Source organism: Centroberyx affinis, unplaced genomic scaffold (genome assembly GCF_046629955.1).
Source record: "Centroberyx affinis isolate AG114_WGS23_722 - 3 ecotype Tasmania unplaced genomic scaffold, CSIRO-AGI_Caff_v1 ptg002455l_1, whole genome shotgun sequence".
Classification (NCBI taxonomy): domain Eukaryota; kingdom Metazoa; phylum Chordata; class Actinopteri; order Beryciformes; family Berycidae; genus Centroberyx; species Centroberyx affinis.
Window position 1 is genome coordinate 34,983 of NW_027280692.1, and position 21,804 is coordinate 56,786.

Consider the following 21,804-nt stretch of genomic DNA (forward strand, 5'->3'; position numbering starts at 1 on the left):
AACAATGCAACTTAAAGTGCTTGACAAACACGATTAAAAGGAACATTGAAGACACAGCAAAACATTCAGGGATTAGGTTAGCAGAGAGCGTTTTATTTATTTCTATTTCTCTTGCATTTTGTATTGCATTTTGTTATATCTATCATATACATTTGTTCAAAGAAAACGAAGAAGAGCATATTCCGGTCTAATTGCATGTATATTTGTATGGATATATGTGCTCATGTATGTGTATATATGTCAACATGCTCAAATAAAAAAACATTTGCCAGCAAGATACAGCAAAACAATGAAAGTACAAATATACAAAGTACATGTATAAAACACAATATTAGGAAGTTAAAGTATAGTGTCTGGTTAAAAGAGCTTAGTCAGACTCAATGAAACGCACTGCAGGCATAATGTAACATGACATGACAAACCCATCATCATCATCATCATCATCATCATCATCAAACATAAACATACTGTCAACGCCGCACCGCCTCCTGTAAGACGCTAATGATGCTGCTGAGTCGGCGGAGCGTCAGTTTGTTTTGTTGTTTGTTTCATCTCACCGGTGGCAACAATGTCCAGTGAGTCACAACCAGACCGACAGAGAGAAAGACAGAAGGCAACAGACAGACAACAACAAAAAAACCCAGACAACAAAACATCCTCCTCCGCACTTTGTTATTATATTCCATCATTTGTCTCACCTTATAAATAACCCAGACCTTGTTGTGTCTGTACTGGTGCTACTGCTGCAGGCTGCTGTCAACAGTGGAAATCTACAATAGCAATGGAGGACCGTGTGTGTGTGTGTGTGTGTGTGTGTGTGTGTGTGTGTGTGTGTGTGGTGAACAGAATACACAGATAGTGGAAAGACTTGAGGATTTGACAGAAAGCAAACAAAGACCAGTTACCAGCTGGTGATGGTTGATGGACTGAGAGACAGATGTGCCAGTATCAAAGATAAAGACACACACATCATTGACACACACACACACACACACACACACACGGCTTTGTTTGGGGTTTGTTGTTACTTAACTGTAGTGGAGTGGGCAGCTTGGTATCTGGTGAAGGATGAATTATCTCTCTCTCTCCCTCGCTCTCCCTCTCCCTCTCTCTCTCTCTCTCTCTCCCTCTCTCTCCCCTCTCCCTCGCTCTCTCCCTCGCTCTCTCCCTCTCCCTCTCCCTCGCTCTCTCCCTCTCTCTCCCCTCTCTCTCTCCCTCCCTCTCCCTCTCCCTCGCTCTCTTCCTCTCTCTCCCTCTCTCTCCCTCTCTCTCTCTCTCTCTCTCTCCCTCACTCACTCTCCTTCACACACACACACACACACACACACACACACACACTCCAGCAGAGCCATTGGGGTTATAGTGCCCTTCGGCGGGGCTAATGACAGCGGAGCAGCCAGTGCAACAGATGGTCCTCGCCAAGTCATATGAGAGCTTCTGTCAGTGAGTGGGACGACTCCGGCCGCCTGTTTACTTATTCACACCAATGCACACATTTACACACACGTTCACTAATGCACGGAGGGGCGGAATGACATTTTTTGTCTTTTCTTTCTCTCTCTCTCTCTCTCTCTCTCTCTCTCTCTCTCTCTTTCTGTGGACGGGTTTTCACTGCAAAATGATTTTATTGCAGGAGTTGTGGAGCGATTTTTGTAGCATTCTAACGTTTTAACCTTCACCTCCCACTGAGCCACACCTCGAGGAGTCAATTTTCAATTCAATATAGAGGGGTTATAGTTTGGAATTTTCTTATTTAGCAGATTAATCTCTCTCTTTAAATGTATTTAAAAGAAAAATAAAAGAGCTGTTAATTTCTGACAGCTGCTAATGGTCTCAGTTATAGCCTACATTTGATCGCTTACCTAATATCCTGGAGATTCATATGATTTATTGATATTTGTTGTAACAGTTTACCAAACGCTATTATGTATCTACATCCCACTACTATAATTGGAGAGCGGTTTGTGTGTTTGTGTGTCCCGAGAGGAGAGGAGAGGGAGAGGAGAGGAGACAAGGACAGGAGAGGAGAGCAGAGGAGAGGAGAGGAGACAAGGACAGAAGAGGAGGAGAGGAGAGGAGACAAGTACAGGAGAGGAGACAAGGACAAGAGAGGAGAGGAAACACTGAGAGGAGAGGTGTTGAGGAGGAGAGGAAAGGAGAGGAGACAAGGACAGGAGACAAGGACAGGAGAGGAGAGGAAACACTGAGAGGAGAGGAGTTGAGGAGGAGAGGAAAGGAGAGGAGAGGAGACAAGGACAGGAGAGGAGAGAGGAGAGGAAACACGGAGAGGAGTTGAGGAGGAGAGGAAAGGGGAGGAGAGGAAAGGAGAGGAGACAAGGAGAGGAGATGAGGAGAATAGGAGAGGAGAGGAGACAAGGGGAGGAGGAGGTTATAAATTCTAGTTTCAGTAATTGTGTTTTAATTATTTTAACTACTTAAAATGAACTTTAAATGATTGCAACTTAATTAGTAGAACCTCGGTGATAGAAGCTCATCTCGGGCTTTTCACCTCACCTGTACATTTCTTTCCCTTTCTTTTCTTTTTCTCTTTTTTTATTTGTTTGTTTGTTTTAATATGTGCAAATAAACTAAACTAAACGTCAATAAATCATTACCACATTAATTTTGAGACATCAGTGTTATAACTGTAAACAAATGAGATCATTGCTGAGAAGCTTGTCAGCCTCTACTCTGCATTTTACACTGTGAGCCACCAGGTCAGACTTGGCAGGAAATCTGCTGGGTTGCTTTACGGCACAAAGACGGATTGCTCTGAGGCACAAAACAGAAGAAGAAGAAGAAGGAGAGTGACAGTGATATATTGATGTTTAAAAATGCTATATAGCACCTTTAACTAACTCTGCTGCCAGAGAGCAAACCAAACTCTGTACCAACAAAGGCACAGGATGCAGTGTCACCATTTCATGTATTTTCCTTAACCTGAAATATCAAAATAAAATAAGATTTTTTTCCCAACATTTTCTCTGCAAGTTTGGAAGCTTTCTCTCTCTCTTCAAACACTGCTGTGCTGAAGTTACATGCAGCCCTCTTTCCTTTCTTTATAAACTTTTTTTCTCTTGTTTATTCTTCTTCTCTCCATCCACTCTTGCTCTCAGTGAAAACACAGAATCAAAGGGCGACAGTTGCTGCCTTTGACTCCTCAGTGTAACTGTGATGCAAGTGCGACCCCTGCTGCACAGAAATGACATTACAGTGTGTCTCTGCTTGTTTTATTAACAGATTTCGTTGTTGACCTTTATCAGGAGGCAACAGACTTACTACATCTGAAAATTGAGGATCTAAACTTTCCAACATCTTAGCTTCTGGAAGCCTTTAGCCTGGAACAGCTATCAGAATCAGAAATTAAAATATAAATCCACACCACTGTTCCCATTAGCATTGAATGGGCAGGCTAGGCACCCATGCTGAGAGGAAAAACCATGCTTGGTATTATAATTGATGAACAGATTTATTATTATTAATTGATTAATAGATTTATTATTATTATTATTATTATGGCAATAGTTTGGAGGTTAAAAAGTTTGTACAATGGTGTGATGACCATCATCTCATTGTAAACACTAAGAAAACAGAAGAAATGATTTTTGATCCAGGACATCTGGGGGATCATTCTCCACTACTGGTCCATAACGCTTGAATTACCCAGGTTCATTCTTACAAATACTTGGGTGCACATATTGACTGTAATCTGTCTTGGAATGTCCATGTGAATCCTGTATGCACTCGGATCCAACAGCGACTCTCCTTCTTGTGAAGACTCAGGGTGTTTGAGGGTATTGATGTTATATTATCATGCTGTGATAGAGACTATATTACATTACGGAATCTTAGCTTGGTTTGGTAACATATCAGTTAAGTTAAAATCACAAATAAATAGACTGGTCCACACAGCAATGACAGTCATGGGGGTGAGGGAGCATCCCTCCCTCCAAATGCTCTTTGAGAAGACTATAGTTAAACAATTATCGCTGACCCCTCCCATGTCCTGTATCCAGAATACAAACTGCTCCTATCAGGTAGACGCTACAGGGTTCCAATTAAATACAGGAAAAGATTCCTGAATAGGTATAAAAATTCTTTCATCCCTCTATCAGTGAATCTCCTAAACTCAGGACATAAGGAGGGTGTGAAATGAGGGGCTGTGTTGCATGTACTTGAATGCACTTATGTCTGCACTTGTTTGTGCTGTGCACTTTGTGTCTGTTACTGCACTATAATTGTATGTATTTTTATGTGGCAGCCTTTATGTCCAAGACAAATTTCCCTAGGGACAAATAAAGTAATCTTGTAATCTTGTAATCTTATATTATCAGTAGTAGTAGTAGTAGTAGTAGTAGTAGTAGTAGTAGTAGTATAAAAATTGTTATAAAGACAAAAAGGAGATATAGTTATTGTGCAGGAGAGGTCAGAAGCCACAGGTTAATAAGGAGAACCTCCACTTGAAGTAAAACAGTAACAGGCTATTGATAATAATCGATGCAATTAGGACACAACACAACATCATAACAGTATAACAAAAAGTATGCGTGCGAGAGCAGACACATAATAAAAGTAAATAAATAAATAAAAATAAAATAAGGAACAACCAAAAATAAATTAAGGAATAACCAAAAATAAAAAATAAGGAACGACCAAAATGCAACCAGAACAACCAGAATAGGTATCAATATGGAGTTAATATTATCCATTCTATGCAATCCATCAATACTGAATATCATAAGACGTTAAAGGAACCTCTCAGGTGCAGAACATGTAATTGGAGTTTCCCATGCATTCTTAATTCAGTTCATGAATGGCCTCAACCCTGGAAACACAACAACACACAGAGTTTTTGACCCAGGCCTGACAGCAACTCATTAAGTGTTACATCATATCATCTATCATCTAACTCAGTGATTCTCAACCTTTTTCATATCAAGGACCCCTAATTTAGACCACATTAGTGCCACGGACCCCCCATTTGATGAGATTTTGTCTCTCAAAACCATGATATGATTTTGTCCAGAATTCCATGACTCCATTCCAGACTATCTGTATTGTAGGTAGAGAGATAACAATGATCAAAATAGTCATTCTTCTACATTCTCTAACTGTGTTAACTTCTTGTAAATGAAATAATGGTGAAGTTTAACAATTCACCAGTTTGCTGGGGACCCCCTGGACCCCACGTTGAGAACCACTGATCTAACTGATGGTGGCTTTATCATGAGGGAACAGCAGCAACTTGTATCTGGTCGTATCGTCGGGTCAAGAGGAGCCTCAGGTTCCTCATCCTCTATTAGCTGCTGCTGAAACCAGACAGACAGAGAGAGGAAATACTTACAGGTCATGTTATCATACTGTTCCAGACTGCGATGTTTTAAGGGAAGACTTCTGAATCACAGCTGGTCTGAGCACACCGTGTTGGTCACACACACACACACACACACACACACACACACACACACACACACACGGAAACATATTTTCCTTTCATAACGAAGGGCACAGTGACAGAGAGAGGGAACACAAGATTGAGGCAAAGTGCAGCGATCATGCAATGAACATTCATTATGCCTTCATCATCATCATCATCATCATCATCATCATTTCCATCAGGGCCCGTCGGCTTTGGAACAACCTGCCTGAGGAGAGAAGGCTGCAGAATCAGTGACTTCTTTTAAATCACTTCTTAAAACCCATTTTTATAGACTTGCTTTTATGTGATGTCGTATTTTTATCTTTTTATCTTTTATCGGCTTTTTATTGTCTCTTTATCGGCTTTTTATCAGCTTTTTATCATCTTTCTATTGTCTTTTTACATCTTTTATCTTAACTCTGTCTTAATTCTATTTTACTGTTTATCTTGGTTTTCATCCTACGATCCCTGTTTATTATTGTTTTATTGCCTTTTAAATTCATAATTTGAGTATTCTGCTTTTATTTTGTCTGTCAAAGCACTTTGTAAACTCTGTTTTTAAAGGTGCTATATAAATAAAGTTAGTATTATTATCATTATTATTATTATCATCATCATTATCATCATGTGGAAGTCTAAATTGAGAGCCTGAAGAGATGAAAGATCTATTCAAATCAGTATGATCATAGTTCAAAACAATGAGTTCAAGACTAATTCAAGGCTATTTTTAGATGGGAGATGAAAGTTGGATCAATAGTTTACTTATAAGGAATAAGGGAACATAGGGGCATTGCCAATCTGCAAAATCTGATTTCTGCATACACAAAAGTTTTACATGTAAAACTGAAAATATACAATATACAGCATCTAGTTTTAGGGCATGAAAATGATCTTATTCTCTGTACTTTAGTGGGTATAAAAGTACAGACAGTAGCTCATCCCAGAGGATAACAGGTAAACATGAACATGAACTTAAACACTTGTTTCCAATGTGGTTCCTCGATGGAGAACAAAACATGTGTACATGTGTGTCTGCAGAGGACTGTGTGGAAAAGTGTGCGAGTGTGTGTTATGGTGTGTGTAGGCATGCAGGAGGTTGTGTGTTTGAGAGAGTGTGAATTACAGCAATAACTGTTAGTAATGCAAGTGGAAGAGTGTGTGTGTGTGTGTACCTGATCCTAGTCTAGAGCCTAAGATGTTGCAATTCCTGCTGGTGACTGATAGAGATTATGTAATGCCCCTTTAATGAGAGAGGGGGAGAGAGAGAGAGAGAGAGCGGGAGAGAGAGAGAGAGAGAGCGGGAGAGAGAGAGAGAGAGAGGTTCTTTTCTCCCCCTCTTCCTACTCACAGGTTCTCTCTCTCTCTCTCTCTCTCTCTCTCTCTGTGACATTTGATTGCCCCGTGTTGTGTTGTGTGGTGATGGTTTGTACGGCGACCCATTCCTCCGTCTGGTCACTCTGTCCTCTCTCTCTCTTCTCCTCCTCCACCTGCTCTATCCGTTCTCCTAAACTCTCATTTCCGACTGACATCAGTCGGGTTACAATGTTCCTGCAGCGGCTGCACTTGACCCTGTTTCCCTGATGAGAGTGAATAATAAAATGATTCCAGTGAGTAGCAACAATGTAAAATAGGCTATTATTCTACACTTTTGATTTTTGTCATTTGATTTGATTCTGATTAAAATCCACAACATCACAAATACAACTGCTACCACTGACTCTCCAGGAAGCTCCACCCCTCCCTGTCTGTTCATCACGGTATTCTAAACGTTCAGCCACTCCAATACTGATGTATGTCAAACAGAAAAATGGCTTATGTATAGTGTTGATACATTTTGTTTTGTTTTCTCAGCAGTGAGCTGGCAGTGGATGTATCATTATTAACCACCATCCCCAACTGACACCAGCTCAGCCCGGCTCTCTGGCTCCCTCTGCTGGTGGTTAGGTGGCAGTGACATGGGGAGACACCACAGTGTTTGTGTATGTGTATGTGTGTGTGTGTGTGTGTGTGTGTGTGTGATGTGTGTGTGTGTGTGTGTGTGTGTGTATGTGTGTGTGTGTGTGTGTGTGTGTGTTGTACCTCGTGCCATTCGAGCATTTAAATAAATTGCATTGCATTTCATTACATGGTGCTTTTCTTGTCTGAAAAAACAAACCTTTATTCCTTTGATAAGATCACAAGAGATACAACAATGATCACCAATGATAGATTTTTATCCAATTGATTGAAGTAGTTCTGAAATACAATGAATTATAGCTCTTACACTACAGTATGTGAATTATGTTCCTGCATAAATGTCACCAAGACAAAGTCCTGTAAATGTATTAACCTTGGTTAAGAGGGAGAGTTTGATTGATTACAAAACGCTATAAAAATAACTCTGTTAGAAATGGACCACACTGTACCTGATATTGCATTATACAGTAATTCAGCCATTTAACTCACAGTCCATATTGCAGTAATCAAAGTCTGTCATTAGGTGGCGCTGTAGATCCATCTATGAGCTCCCTGACTGATCCTGAGGTAAAAACAGCAGCTCACTCAGTCATATTGATTGATTCTTTATTGTGAACACTGGATGTTTTTACATTACAAATCATTTCAGATAAGATACAGTATACAGATTCAAAGTTGACAATAAATTATTGATATCTGAACTATTTCACGAGTTTGTAATCTACTGTAAAAGCTGTACATGAAGATTCAGTGTTACCAACTGGTACAAGCAATAATTTGAAAATTAGTATTTCAAATGAGAACTTAAAAGTATTTCCAACATTAACAGACAGCAGTATGAAACCGATCATCGTTCATCATTGATACGATAGATCTACTGACAAAATATCATAAGTATCACTGAGTAGAAATCACTGGAAGAAAATATTCAGAGTCTGGACATGTTACTGAACTCAAAACAACAGACTCATGGTGGCAGCCATTATTAAAGTCCCCTTCATGCATTTTTCCTGCAACTTTCCTGCATTACTACTGCAGACAATTCTTCTTGAAAACTTAACTTTGATTTTTCCAAACAGTTCCTACTGAAGATGAGTGCAGCAGTAGTTCTTTATTTTTATTTAACCTTTATTCAACCAGGCAAGTCATTAAGAACAAATTCTTATTTACAATGGTGACCTGGCAGGCAGGCATGCAGTAAAAACATGGGACTTTGAAAACGGCTCCATCTGTACAAAACCTACAGACAAAAGACAAAAAGGTTAAACCGAAGCTGCCTCTTCCTGGCTGTACAGATCCTCAGCACTATGCTTCTCCGTGGCTCGGTGTCATATCTGCATGCACATGTGTGTGATTCTGTGAACTTGATTGTATAATATACTGTAGGTACGGCAGTATTGCACTTTGCATTGTATATCTGTTGTGTTCACATTTGCACTGAAGTTTGTTTTGGGCTGTTAAAGCAATTTTTTTTGTACTCAAATGAAGCCTGGCTAGGTGGAAAGAAAATGAATAGTGCCATGTGTAGCATTTATATACATCAATATATCGTTGTCAAATTAATTATGCTACCTTGGATAATTACCGTAAACAAATGAGACCAGTATTGTGACGATTGGTAGCCTCTATCTCACACCAGTGATATCATTAGTACTAGTGTTTCACAAAATTAAGACTACATTTCCCATCAGCCCCCCCCCCGAAGAGGATCAACATGTTGGAAGCGATTTCTCCATTTCTTCCTTCCCCTCCTTCCACCATCTGCTGCCAGAAACTCTTTCAGCTTTAGCTCCGTTTGCTCTGGAAGAACAGAACCTCTTCCTGTTTTGTGCCGTAAAGCGATCCAGCAGATTTCCCTCCAGATCCACCAGGTGGAGAAACAATGGAGGATGCAGAGTAGAGGCTGAGAGGCTAATGTCTCAATATTAATATGGTAAAGATTTATTCATATTAAAATGCAACACATAGCAACTTTAACTCAAACCTGAACTAGACAGGACTCAATCTGCAAAGGGCTTGAAGAATATCTCACAGATAGGTTTTGCTTCAGTGTGATTATAGTCATGATCCTAACCAACACAAATACACATATTAACATTTATCATAATACCATGATATTGCTGTCCATAAACAGCACACAGTGCTGTTTGACAGCTCACATAGGTGCAGGATTTGTACAGATGTGTTCATAAGATCTATTAATTTGTTTTATTTCTTTACTAATTCTATGAATCTACTTTTTGTTTCTACATACTTTAGTTTCGACAAGACAGGCATTTACAAAGATGCAAACTACAAAGTTTTCATAGAGGAAAATTAAAATTACATGTAAAATATGTACATCACATACAATTGTGGAAAACTGAAAATTGCACAGAATGACGGGCCATAAAGTAGACATACAAACAAGGAAACACAACACGAGGGGTTGTGTTTGTGTGTGTGTGTATGTGTGTGTGTGTGTGTGTGTGTACATGCGTGTGTATGTGCAAATATGTAAATAGGAGATATATTACATTCACAGTTGCAGAGGAAAGGTGGGCTGGGAGAGAGATTATATCGGCCGTATCACCACTGATGGAAAAATAAACACTGTGGATTTGGAGATAACTCCCAGGAACGCTGACTCCAAATCAGTACTCCAATGGAATGTAGCTGATGTCTCACACACACACACACACACACACACACACAACACACACACACATACAGACACACACACACACACACACACACACATGATGGGTCTATGTGCGGCAGCAGCCAACGGTCCTCATTTCTTTGTCGACGTACTCCTGCAGCTGAAACTTTGGCTCATCATGCTCCTTCATGGTCCTGTGTTTCAGTTCTCTGAGAGAGAGAGAGAGAGAGAGAGAGAGAGAGAGAGAGAGAGAGAGGGAGGGACAGAGAGAGGGAGGGGAGAGAGAGAGAGAGAGAGGGACAGAGACAGAGAGAGAGGGAGGGACAGAGAGAGGGAGAGAGAGAGAGAGAGAGAGAGAGATGGAAAGTCAGAGAAAACTTTACTACCTGAGTTTCCAAGTTATGATGCAATGATAATCTAGTTTTTAATCTAAAAATCTAGTTTTGTGCCAGTCACACACAAACACCTTTATTACATGTGTAGTTAACCGGACTAACCATCATAACTAACATTTGTTTCAATGAAATTCATCCAATTAGCTTGTGAAGCTGCAGCCTCCATGTTTGTTTATCGTTTGTCCTCCAGGTTTGACTTTCCATCAAAACAGCACTTGAATGCAACACTGTTTACCAGCCGACTTGAAAGTTGCTGGATGTCGAACTTTCCCACCAGCATGTGAACGCACTTTTGAATAATATTGGTTTTGAAGCCCAATACCAATAGTTTTGGATTGAAGCTGCCAATTATTTGTGCTGATATTCTGGATATTTACATTTCACTTTCATGCTAAAAAAGGATTCAGCTGTCTCCCCCAGAATTGTATTTTCGGGTGGAAAAGCCTCTGAAAGATAAATATAAATCAGAGGTAGAGAAGGAAGAGGTGTTTGATTATGAAACAGAGAAGACAACAACAAGAAAGGAGCAGGTCTAATATTCAGTATTGGTGAGATATAAAGTGGTAGACTGACTGCAGTGCTATTCTTGGTCACACGCCACCATGCAGCCTGGTACCATAATAAGGCTATAAATGTAAATCAGCTCCCACATAAATGATCTGTCACTGCACATTTCAGTGAAACCCCCAATTAAGACTTATTCCTGTGACTTTGGACAATTCCATCAGCTCAGCCACTATTTATAATTATGAGCAAGTCTCTTCAAGACAAACAACACAGTTTGCTCTGCTGTTGTCAGGAGAAACCTTTGGCAGCTCTGATACTGACAGCAAATTAAAAGCTGAATTTGTGTCCTTGTAGATTTATGTCCCTTTGTGTCCCTGTGGATTCGGATACTTTAGCATTTTCTATTATTATAACGTGGTTATTGGCAAAGATGGAACATGGAAAAAGTCAAAAAATAAGTTGTCTGGGCTGAACAGTCTACAAACAATTAAAGACACTGTTTTAAGTGTTACAACCAACCCCGCTCTCCCCTATTACGGCAGAAGGAACTATTGATTTTTACTACTATTACTATACTATTTACTATACTATAAGGCTGCTTCGTTTTGGCTTTTCAACTTGTTCATACATAGTTATCCTGCATCTGTCCTGCATTAGTACTGTAGATCAATCTTTCTTAAACATATAGTAGAACCAAATTAATATACTGGAACACAAAAATGTATGGTATTTCTTAACAAACTAGTTACCAGACTATTCCATGTAACTTCCTAGGTCTGACAAGTGAGCAAAACTTGAATTTTCCAAACTATTCCTCTTGGGATCTGAGCCCAAAGTGCAGCAGCAGTTCATCAAACATCCAGTAAAAAGTGGGATTTGTACAACGGCTTCATCTGCACAGTACATTCAACCACAATATAAGTTATCCAAGGCCATAGGAGTCACATACAGTGTGTGTATTCTGTGTTGGGTGGGTTTCTGCTTTAATAGTGATATTTTGGGCTGGATCTTTTCTATTAGATATACTGTAAAAGATAATTCATTTTCCTTTCCTTCCTCATTTTCCTGTCATTTTTAAGCATTTAGCTGACACTCCTACCCAGGACAGCTTACTGTAATAGTGAGTAAAGTGTTGGGTGTCTCAGTCGACTCAATATTTCGACAACACACACAGCTGTTGATGGATTTATCGGCTGTTGTGGGGATCAAACCTGTGACCTTCTGGTTATGGGATGGTCTCTCTAACCTTTAAACCACCGTCTGTTGTTTCAAATTTACTGTTCACCACATCACCTTTAACGCAGCCATTACATTTAATGTAACTGCATATTGCTTGTCCTCTTGCCTGTCCTCTGTATATCAGTGTTTCTCAGGACCCAAAATAGCTCACAGGCCTGTTTATGGTGGCTTCCACTGAAACAACATGTCAGCCTCGCTCTCAGGCTCTCAGGAATTAGCATGAATGACAAATTACATTTGTGAAACAATTTAAAGGAATAAACCAAGTGTTCAGGAAATTAGCCTCATTGGTCAACTTAGCCATTTAGTGATGAGAGCATAGACACTAACATCATCCATGTGAGTAGATTATTAGCTTCAGTGCTCCATGCTAACACTTAGCATACACTATGTTGAGTGATAGTAGGCGACTAGCATTATCCAAAATAAGAAGATTGACCTTATAACAAAAAACTGTTTTTTATTGTACGCCCTGTAGATTCATACATTTTAAAATGAGTGCTGATGTAGCTGCCCAGTGATTTTTAGCTGTACACAGTGTCCTCTCAGCCACCACCTTCACTTTCTATGGAAACAGGGAAAATAGTTCCTGCTAGTTCAAAATAGTATATTATTTTATATCATATATTTTATATCATATTCAATGTAAATTTTCAATCTTCTACTCAAACCTGTTGACTTGTCTGCATATCATTTAAGAATACTTACCGTTTAGCTTTAGAGCTGCTACGAGTTCTCATTTTCTCACTTTTGAGATAATGCTAGTCGCCTGCTATCACTCAGCATGGATGATTTTGGTGTTTACGTTCTCATCACTTGACAGGTCCAACAGGACGATCTCCCAAAATCTTGATGTGTTCAGAAAGAAAAGGTCCGGAAAGGTGCTCGGAAGTTCAAACAGGTGTGATGAAGGTACTCTTTGGTAGGGAACACAAAAGTTCAAAAAAGGAGAAAGGTGCAAGGCACTCTTCTGGCAAAAAGTTTAAAAGCCTTTATTCAGATGGCTATTTCATGGTGAAATTCTTAAAAACACAGAGAAAGCTTGTGCATGTTAAAATAGAGCTGGGTTACAGCCCACACATAGCGGCACCAACAGCCTTCTTCAGGGTCACTTTTTGCCAGAAGAGTGCCTTGGACCTTTCTTCTGTTTTGAACTTGATGTGTTCCTTTAAAGCAATTTCCAGAACTGTAAAGGACTGAGGTATCCTTGCTGTGCATACTATGCTGAGCGTGTGTGTGTGTGTGTGTGTGTGTGTGTGTGTGTGTGTGTGTGTGTGTAACTCACTTGGCCACAGCAGTGAAGGCCAGCTCCACGTTCAGTCCAGATTTAGCGCTCGTCTCCATGAAGGGCACTCCAAACTCCTGCAGAGACACAGAGAAACATCTGTTGGTGTGTGTGTGTGTGTGTGTGTGTGTGTGTGTGTGTGTGTGTGTGTGTGTGTGTACGTCAATATCCCCTCTGTGTGTGTGTCTCTACCTTGACAGTTGCAGTTGCCTACCACTTGTGTTCGTATTTACCGTTACACGCCTCTTAGAGCTCATCTGAGTGAAGCGGGCTGGAAAATTGAGTTAGCAAGCCCACGACATTTATTCCAAACAATAACAACATTATGTGCCTCCATGAATACATAATCACACCCACTAATCAAGACACAGCTACGCAGGGAGAGTTGTAGTAGCTTATTCTGGCTTAAGTGTCAAACTGTGTGTGTGTTGTGTGTGTGTGTGTGTGTACAGCATATAGCGAGCTCACCTTGGCCAATTTCTCTCCCTCCTCTCTCTTCACCACCCTGTCATGTGTGGAATCAGCCTGGAACAAATTGGACACAGCACATCGAGTTTCAAACCATTGCTTACATCCTGTCCTGCAGCGTCTGGAGAGCGGTTACCAACGGTTACGAGGGAAACCACGCCATGCAGCAAGACTGACAACAAAACTAAAGATATTGTATATATTATAGGCTATATAAGTTAATGAAGTTATTGCCTTTTCTTCTTTGAACTTATTCTACATTTTGTGACAGGGCCCTAATTTCTTAATATATAAGATAATATAATGTTATGCAGATATAGAGACAGATACATAAGCAGATTGGAGTTTTAGTGACAGAAAAAATTTTCAGAGGCAGAGCTTCTCTGGAGCCAGAAATAATCTCATTGGTTGAGTTAAACCTCAGTGGGCGGAGCCAAATAGTTTTCACAGCGCAAGTTAGCTAACTGCAAACTTTAACAGCAAACAAGGAACTCTGGTCAAAATCTATAAAAATAAAAATGGCAATGTTTTTGTTAGCTATAGGCTAGTATGGCTAGTTTGAACTTGAAAGGTCAGCTAGGCTAACTAGCTAACCTAGATCAGTGGTTCTCAACCTTTTTCATATCAAGGACCCCTAATTTAGCCCACATTTGGTGAGATTTTGTCTCTCAAACCCAAATCTAAGAATGTTTTATTGTTAGATATGATTTTATCCAGAATTGCATGACTATCCAGTCATGGATAGTATTGTAAGTAGAGAGATAACAGTGAAACTATGATTAACTTCTTGTAAATTAAATAATGCTGAAGTTTAACAATTTATCAATTTGCTGGGGACCCCCTGGAACCCCCTCAAGGACCCCTGGTGGTCCCCGGACCCCACGTCGAGAACCACTGACCTAGATAACTTAGTATGGATAGATTGTATTTTGTCAGTTAGCAGCAGAGCGCTAGGCTTCATATTAGCTTCCTCCTCTCTTACCTCATCTTTTTCACTTTCACTGTTAGCCATTAAAAGTGTGGCTCTTTGGCTCCGCCCACTGAGGTTTAACTCGACCAATCAGATCATTTCTGCCTCTGAGAACTGTTTGTAGAACTAAAACTCTAACCTGCATTACATATACATCTCTCTCACTGTGTCCATACCTCCATCCATCCTTCTTTATACCTCAGCTCCACCATACTTCGCTCCACTGACCCCCTCTTCCCTCCCTCCATCGCCCGCTCCCTCTCCATCCCTCCCTCCCTCCATGAACCCATCTGTCCATCCATCTCTCTGTGTTGGCACGAGGGTCTCACCTTGTTGCCCAGCAGCATGACCACCACGTCCTGCTGGGCGTACTCATGGATCTCTGTCAACCACGCTGGAGACGGAAAGAGAGAGAGAGAGAGAGAGAGAGGACGGAGGATGGAGAGGTGAAGAAACACAAAGGGAAAGGAGAGAAGGGAGAGAAGGAGAAGAAGAGAGCAATGAGGAGAGATTGGAGATAGAGATTTGGAGAGAGACAGGCAGAGGCAAAACAAAGGGATGGAAGAGATAGATGGATCCAGAGCGGAGGAGAGAGGGAGGAAGACAAAAGGTTCATTTATCGTTCAGCAGGTACAGTTCATCTTGTCCTCCTCACCCTCTTCCTCCCCTCTTTCTTTCCTCCTGCCTCTCTTATCCATCCATCTATCTTCTTCCAATTACAGGCCAGCGCTCTCCTGGCTCTCTGTTACCTGGCTGGTTAAAGAGCACTTAGTGTCTCTGGGGGGACACTGATACAGATCTTATTGTGTTGGCCCGATAAAACACACACACACACACACACACACACACACACACACACAACTTCTTGTGTGTGTGTGTGTGTGTGTGTGTTTCCATCCAACTGTCGAGCGACTTTTACACAAAACTTTTTTGAAATGCCACAGAAAATGAAACAGGAATTAGTTATGGTTATTATTATAATTCGTTATCATGGCTGCCTGAAAGAAGCGTCTTCGTCTTCGAGCTGCCGCCGCCACACATTTATTACTTTATCTTTTCAATACTCTTAAGTCTCTTTGCTGCTCAATTTAATTCCACAACACGATGTGAATAAGTGTGAATTAGGAGCGTTTCCATGAGTGAATAACAGGCTTCCTGATGCTGAGAACAAAACATCCACAAAAATAAATGGAAACAGTCTTTCAAGAACTGATTAGTTTTGGGCAAGTTGTTCTTTAGTGTCAGCTTACATTTCAGGTTTTCATCCGCAAACAAAACAAAGAAATGCACTTGGTAATATTTTAATGCACCAACTATTGATTATACAACCATGATGAGCTCCTTAAATACGGGAATAACAGCGGGTTCGACATTTCTGGGACGTTGTGATGGGCGGATATTTTAGAAGACATTTCAGAACATCCAAAGCAACTTTTGAAATATTGTGTAATGAGAATGAACCGTCCACGTCATTATTTATTCAACAAATGAGTTTTATGGCATTCTTTATAAACAACAACAAAAAAAATCATTAAAACCAGACTCTTTGACCCAAAGAGTGGATGGATCCAGTTGGACTAGCTCGCAAAAAAATATTAAACATGACCCAACCATCAGCAAAAATGTATCTTTTGGTAGTTTGAGTGGAATGAAAGGGCAAATATATTCTGATTTCAACCAATGACACACGTATTTGATTTCCTTTTGGAGAAATTGTATTTATAACTCCCACCCCACCGAAAACATACCTCCTGTAGCTGAACAGTGTATCTGATTGTTATTGCCATGATGACCAGCATGTTAATAGAAAAATGTGACCGTTAATGCAGGCTACAATAATTTACGTAACGGTTGAGTGGCTGCCCTACTTTCATGTTTCTAATTAGCCCAGATGATTATGGAAATAATTTCAGTTATGGTAATTACTGCCCCTCGCCATTCTCTGTGGAGATGTGTTTTCTTTGAGTGTGTGTGTGTGTGTATGGGTGGGTGAGCAAGTGAGTGAGTGAGAGATAGAGACAGTGAGAGAGAGAAGGAGAGAGAGAGAGAGAGAGAGAGTTTATTTTTTAGGGCAGCTACACTGCAAAGAACGCTGATTTGAGGCCCTTCACTGAACATTTCAATCACATTTTCAACCATCATGCATTAAAAAAAAAAAATCTGAATACTATACATTTTTTGGCATGAAAACAGTCCAATTTTAAGATGATGAATATCAGCACAAAACATGGGCTGTTAGCGACTTGAGTCTAAAACTGTCAGTATCGGTATCAATATTCAAAAATTCATATCGGTCGAACCTCCTACAGCACATGTGACATTTTAGCTTTAATGGAAGGATCCTTTGGGGAACCGGTGATGAGGAGGTTTGGTACTGAGCGTGCTCAGTGTGTAAAGACCAGTGAGGACCACAGGATTGATATTAAAGGATAACACCGGTGTAATTTTACTTTTTTCCTCTCGCCATTAATACCCATGAAAAGTTTAAACTGCAGACGGCGAGGAGACTGATCTTGTTGAGTTGGAAATGGTTAAAGGGTTAAAGGAATAGTTAACCCAAAATGAAAATTCTGTCATCATCTACTCACCCTCATGCCAAATGAAACACAGGTGAAATTTGTTAGTCCATATAACACACAGGGAGGCTGCAGCACAACTTGGTAGCAGCCTTTTCCAAAACAACTGAAGTCAATGGGGACCTGTTCTTTAGAGCTCCAAAACAAAATCAGCCAAACAGTCACACTGTGAATAGAAAGACCTATACACCATTATTTGTTGCACATCAATCAGCTGTAGTTAAGATTTGCACTAAATGATGGTGTAAATATACTGTAGGTCTTTTGGAACTCTGAAGAACTGGTCCCCACTGACTTCAGTTGTTTTGGAGAAGGCTGCTGTGGAGTTGTGCTGCAGCCTCCCTGTGTGTTATATGGACAAACTTCACCTGTGTTTCAACTGGGATGAGGGGGAGGAGATGATGACACAATTTTCATTTTTGGGTGAACTATTCCTTTAACATCACAGTTTCTAACTGTAAGGCTCTTCTACCAAGTTCTGCACTGTAGCAGCCATTTATTGATTACCTTACAAGCCTTGTACAGTCCCTGTCCTGGTACGTTGTTGTGGGAACAATACCTGATGTACACTGTGGCTTACTGTAATGGCTATCTGTACTTTTCTTTTTTATGTCTCTGGGTGTATGTATTTGTCACAGGGTGACGAGTGTATGTGCCTGTGTGTACAGAGATTAATTGGTTGACACGCCTCTTTCCCCCACTTTCGGCATGTGGTTGATTGGCCCACAGGTGTTGGTGGTTTTGGTTTCCTTCTATGCCCTCTCATTTAGGGAGCAGCAGGCGAAGGGAGCGTGTGCTGGAGCTGACGTGGGATTTAGGTCCCTCACAGACAAAGAAACAGTTCAGAGACAAACTGCTGCTTTTACGAACGTAATCCATCATGTTGAACAGCACATGTATGCAGTTTCTCCTTTATCAATTCAATTCAATTCGCTTTATTGGCATGAACGTTTACAAACAATGTTGCCAAAGCATGAAGGTAGAGAGTGTGTGTGTGTGTGTGTGTGTGTGTGCACACATGTGTTTGTGCGTATGTGTTGGTCACTCACTGTTCCTCAGGTTGTGGCAGGTTAACACATATGGGCCCTGATTTACGAAACGAACGTATGACAGAAAACTGGGCGTACGGTAAATTCCACACAAAGCTCGGCTTTTATCAGTTTGGACGTGAGCGGAGGCTGCGATCAAACGTCAAGTCTCAACTCGTGTAGCAAGTTTTCCAGTCAGCGTGGACTTGGTGCAGCAGAGTAAATCTGGCTGAGTCGGAGAATTGTTAATAGACCATATATTCTGACTGGCATCTAAGCATATGCAGCCACATATTCATCACTTAAAAATAGGTAGCCTATGGCAAAATATTATATTTTGTAAAGGCCTACATTGACTATGCGTCATATAGCCTATCCCTAACATAAATAGGTATTTTCAAATTGTTTGCAATTAACGGGGTTAACAGTTTTCTGGTGTAAGATTAATTTCTCTTTCATTTTGAGATACTTGTTTGAGGTCTGACCATTATTTTCTTCACCTAAATGTAAAGAACTGCTTTACAAGCTACTATATTAGGCTACTAGATAGATAGATAGATAGATAGATAGATAGATAGATAGATAGCCTATACATATCACGGATGTATAAATTAAATATTCAAACCTCAGCTGGAGTTCGATTGTCGATGGCAACGCCGTTGACCGCAGCAGTGATTTCTTTCCATACTGCATTTTTCCAACTTCCTTAGATGTCACTTTTCAGGCTGCCAAATAGAACTAATTGGTTCAATTGGACTTTGCGACGTTAAAGTTTCTATTTCGAGGTTTGAGAAGTTTCTCTTCTTGGACGTATTACGCATCTCCATGTCTGTCTCTGGTTTCTATCTCTGACAGTAGAGAGATATTCTGCTAATTCATATTCTCTTTTTAGGGTCAGATAACATTCTAATTTGCTTTGACTTTTGGTTTCTTTTTTCCAATGTTCCAAATAGGTTTCTTTGCATTGTTGAATAATTTGGTTTACGCAAATTGGTGTTGGTAAAGCAGTGTTGGTATGAGCCTGGTCCAGGTGTGTGTGTGTGTGGGGGGGGGGTTAGTCTCAGCACCAACTGACACAGCGGACTCTTTTCTGGGTTCAGCTCTTGGGTTTGGAGGGCTTTGGAGTGGAGGCTGTCTGGGGAACTGGATTTAAGGTGATTTAAAAAAATGTAGCGCTCTCTTTTGAATGTTAATTGTTATTGGATAACGGCCTAACTCTGATCTGCGTGCGTTTGTTGGTGTTTTTCTCTGTGTGTGTAGGATGTGTCTGCAAAATTCAGCATGTAGGGATTCTGTTGGATGTTTCTCCCAGCTGGTGAAGCCATGATGACTGAGTGGACCCCAGACTTCACTACCATACAGCGCAATGGGTCAAATATTCTAAGCCAGATTTTAATTGGAATTTGGATATTATAAAATTTCATTTTGATTGCATGTAGAGCTCTTTGGGCTTGTTCTTTTAGTGCGTTCACTGCCAGGCTGAAGCTGCCTGAGGCTGTTATTGTAAGGCCGAGGTAGGTGTAGCTCATGGTGTGTGGTATGATGGTGTTTCCTAAGGTGAACTGGTGCCTGTTTTCCTGACATCTGGTCTTTTTTTTGGAGCACCATGGTATTGGTCTTTTTCAAACTGACTGCCAGGGCCCAGCTCTGGCAGTAGCGGTCCAGCAAGTCCAGTTACGGCTGTAGTCCCTGTTTTGTGGGAGACAACAGGGACTACAGCAGCTCTATCACACGGCTAATTATCGCGTTTAATGGGGACTATTTTCACTTTTTCCGTTACTGCGCACTGTTACGTACTTCTGGTGGCAGTGAAGAGGCAAAACAAAACTTACAGCAGAGTGGGAGGCGAATACAGGCAACGATCTCTTCACATTCAATGCTGGCAGAATGGAACGACTTCTGATACAACTGCAGTGATTTTGGAATGATAAAATCTTGAGAAAATACAATAGACGTGTTGTTTAGAATGATGTATTACATGAGCCAAGGCAGCAGTTTGTCTCTGAGCTGTTTTTAATGTATTTTTGAAAACAACGGGAGGCTATGACTTCTGCAAACCTGCAGTAACAAACAGTAGGAGCTTCTGACTGGAAAATACATCTGTGGATTCAGACTGTTCATGGGCATTAATGGTGAGAGGGCAAAAAAAACAAAAAACATTATACTGCTATTATCCTTTAATCTCTTGAAAAATAGATTGCAACGAGACAACCTGGTAAAATAAATCAAATAAATAAATAATCATTATAATATATTATGTTATTATTTCCGGCCTCAGGCTATAGTGAAGGGCAATTCAGCGGCTCAAGGTTCTTCTATTAACAGTGGAATAAGAGAGAGAAGAACAGGAGGCATAGGAGGTGTAATGAAATGGAAAGCTTATGCAACATCTCCGGCTCTGACATGGTGAAGTGGAGTCAGCCTATGAATGCAGTTCAAGGTTGTGCTGAAAGAGGAGGAAGAGGATGAAGAGGAGGAGATGCTGACTTGGGAGGAGAATAGGGCTTTTAGTTAAGTAGTGAATAGAAAGGTGGGAAAACTGTGACCTCCACCCACAACCAACAATATAAAACGGAAATCAATTATATATTTTCAGAAAAGCATTAATTTATTTTTTATTAAAAGACATCACATAAGTTATATCAGTTTGATATGATTTACTTTGTATATTATACATTTACTGTGCATTTTGAAGATTTATATCAGCCTAAAAAAGGTGGGTAAACTCAATTCTGCAAATAAAAAGTTGTGTAAAGTGAGTTTAGGTGGTTTTACTCTCCTCTGCATCACTTTGTGTGATACTGAGGAGGTTTGGGAGGAGAATGGGGAAGCGGTGGAACGAGGAAATTGAGGTGGAGAGAGGTGCATCGTTGGTGATTTACTCAATTATTGGATGATTGGACATTAACAACTTTCTCACCAGGGGAGAAAAGACATTAGGAGGTCTGTGGGTAAATCCAATGAGAACAAGAGAGAAATGCATTGAAACAAGCATTTGACGTGATGCAACCCGGTCTCACGGCAGTTCGTGAAATAGTCACGAAAATTGAATCTATTGATTCGTGTACATAGACACGATTTTGCCATTTTTTTTAGTGAAATGAACACGACCTAAAAAACGTGCCTCCACCACGAATTTGAAAACGTAAATCTTGGCAAATAAAACTACTTGTGTTACCGTTATGGTTGGGCAACTAAAACAACTTTGTTAGAGGTTAGGGTTAAGGTTAAGGTTAGAGAAATGGTTTGGTCATGGTTAAATAAGAAAAACATTCATTAAAAATTTAAATGTGGCTTACGGTTGAAATGTACTTTGAACA

At 40.4% G+C, this 21,804-nt stretch overlaps 1 protein-coding gene across 1 annotated transcript in view; it reads right to left on the reverse strand.

The window, feature by feature from the left end:
* Positions 1-10,122: 10,122 nt before the first annotated feature.
* Positions 10,123-21,804, reverse strand: part of LOC139656355 (ras-related protein Rab-26-like) — a 100,749-nt gene continuing 89,067 nt past the window's right edge. Inside the window, 4 exon segments of the mRNA XM_071533905.1 lie at positions 10,123-10,225; positions 13,443-13,519; positions 13,911-13,967; positions 15,210-15,274. Of these exon segments, the coding sequence (XP_071390006.1) occupies positions 10,123-10,225; positions 13,443-13,519; positions 13,911-13,967; positions 15,210-15,274 (302 nt within the window).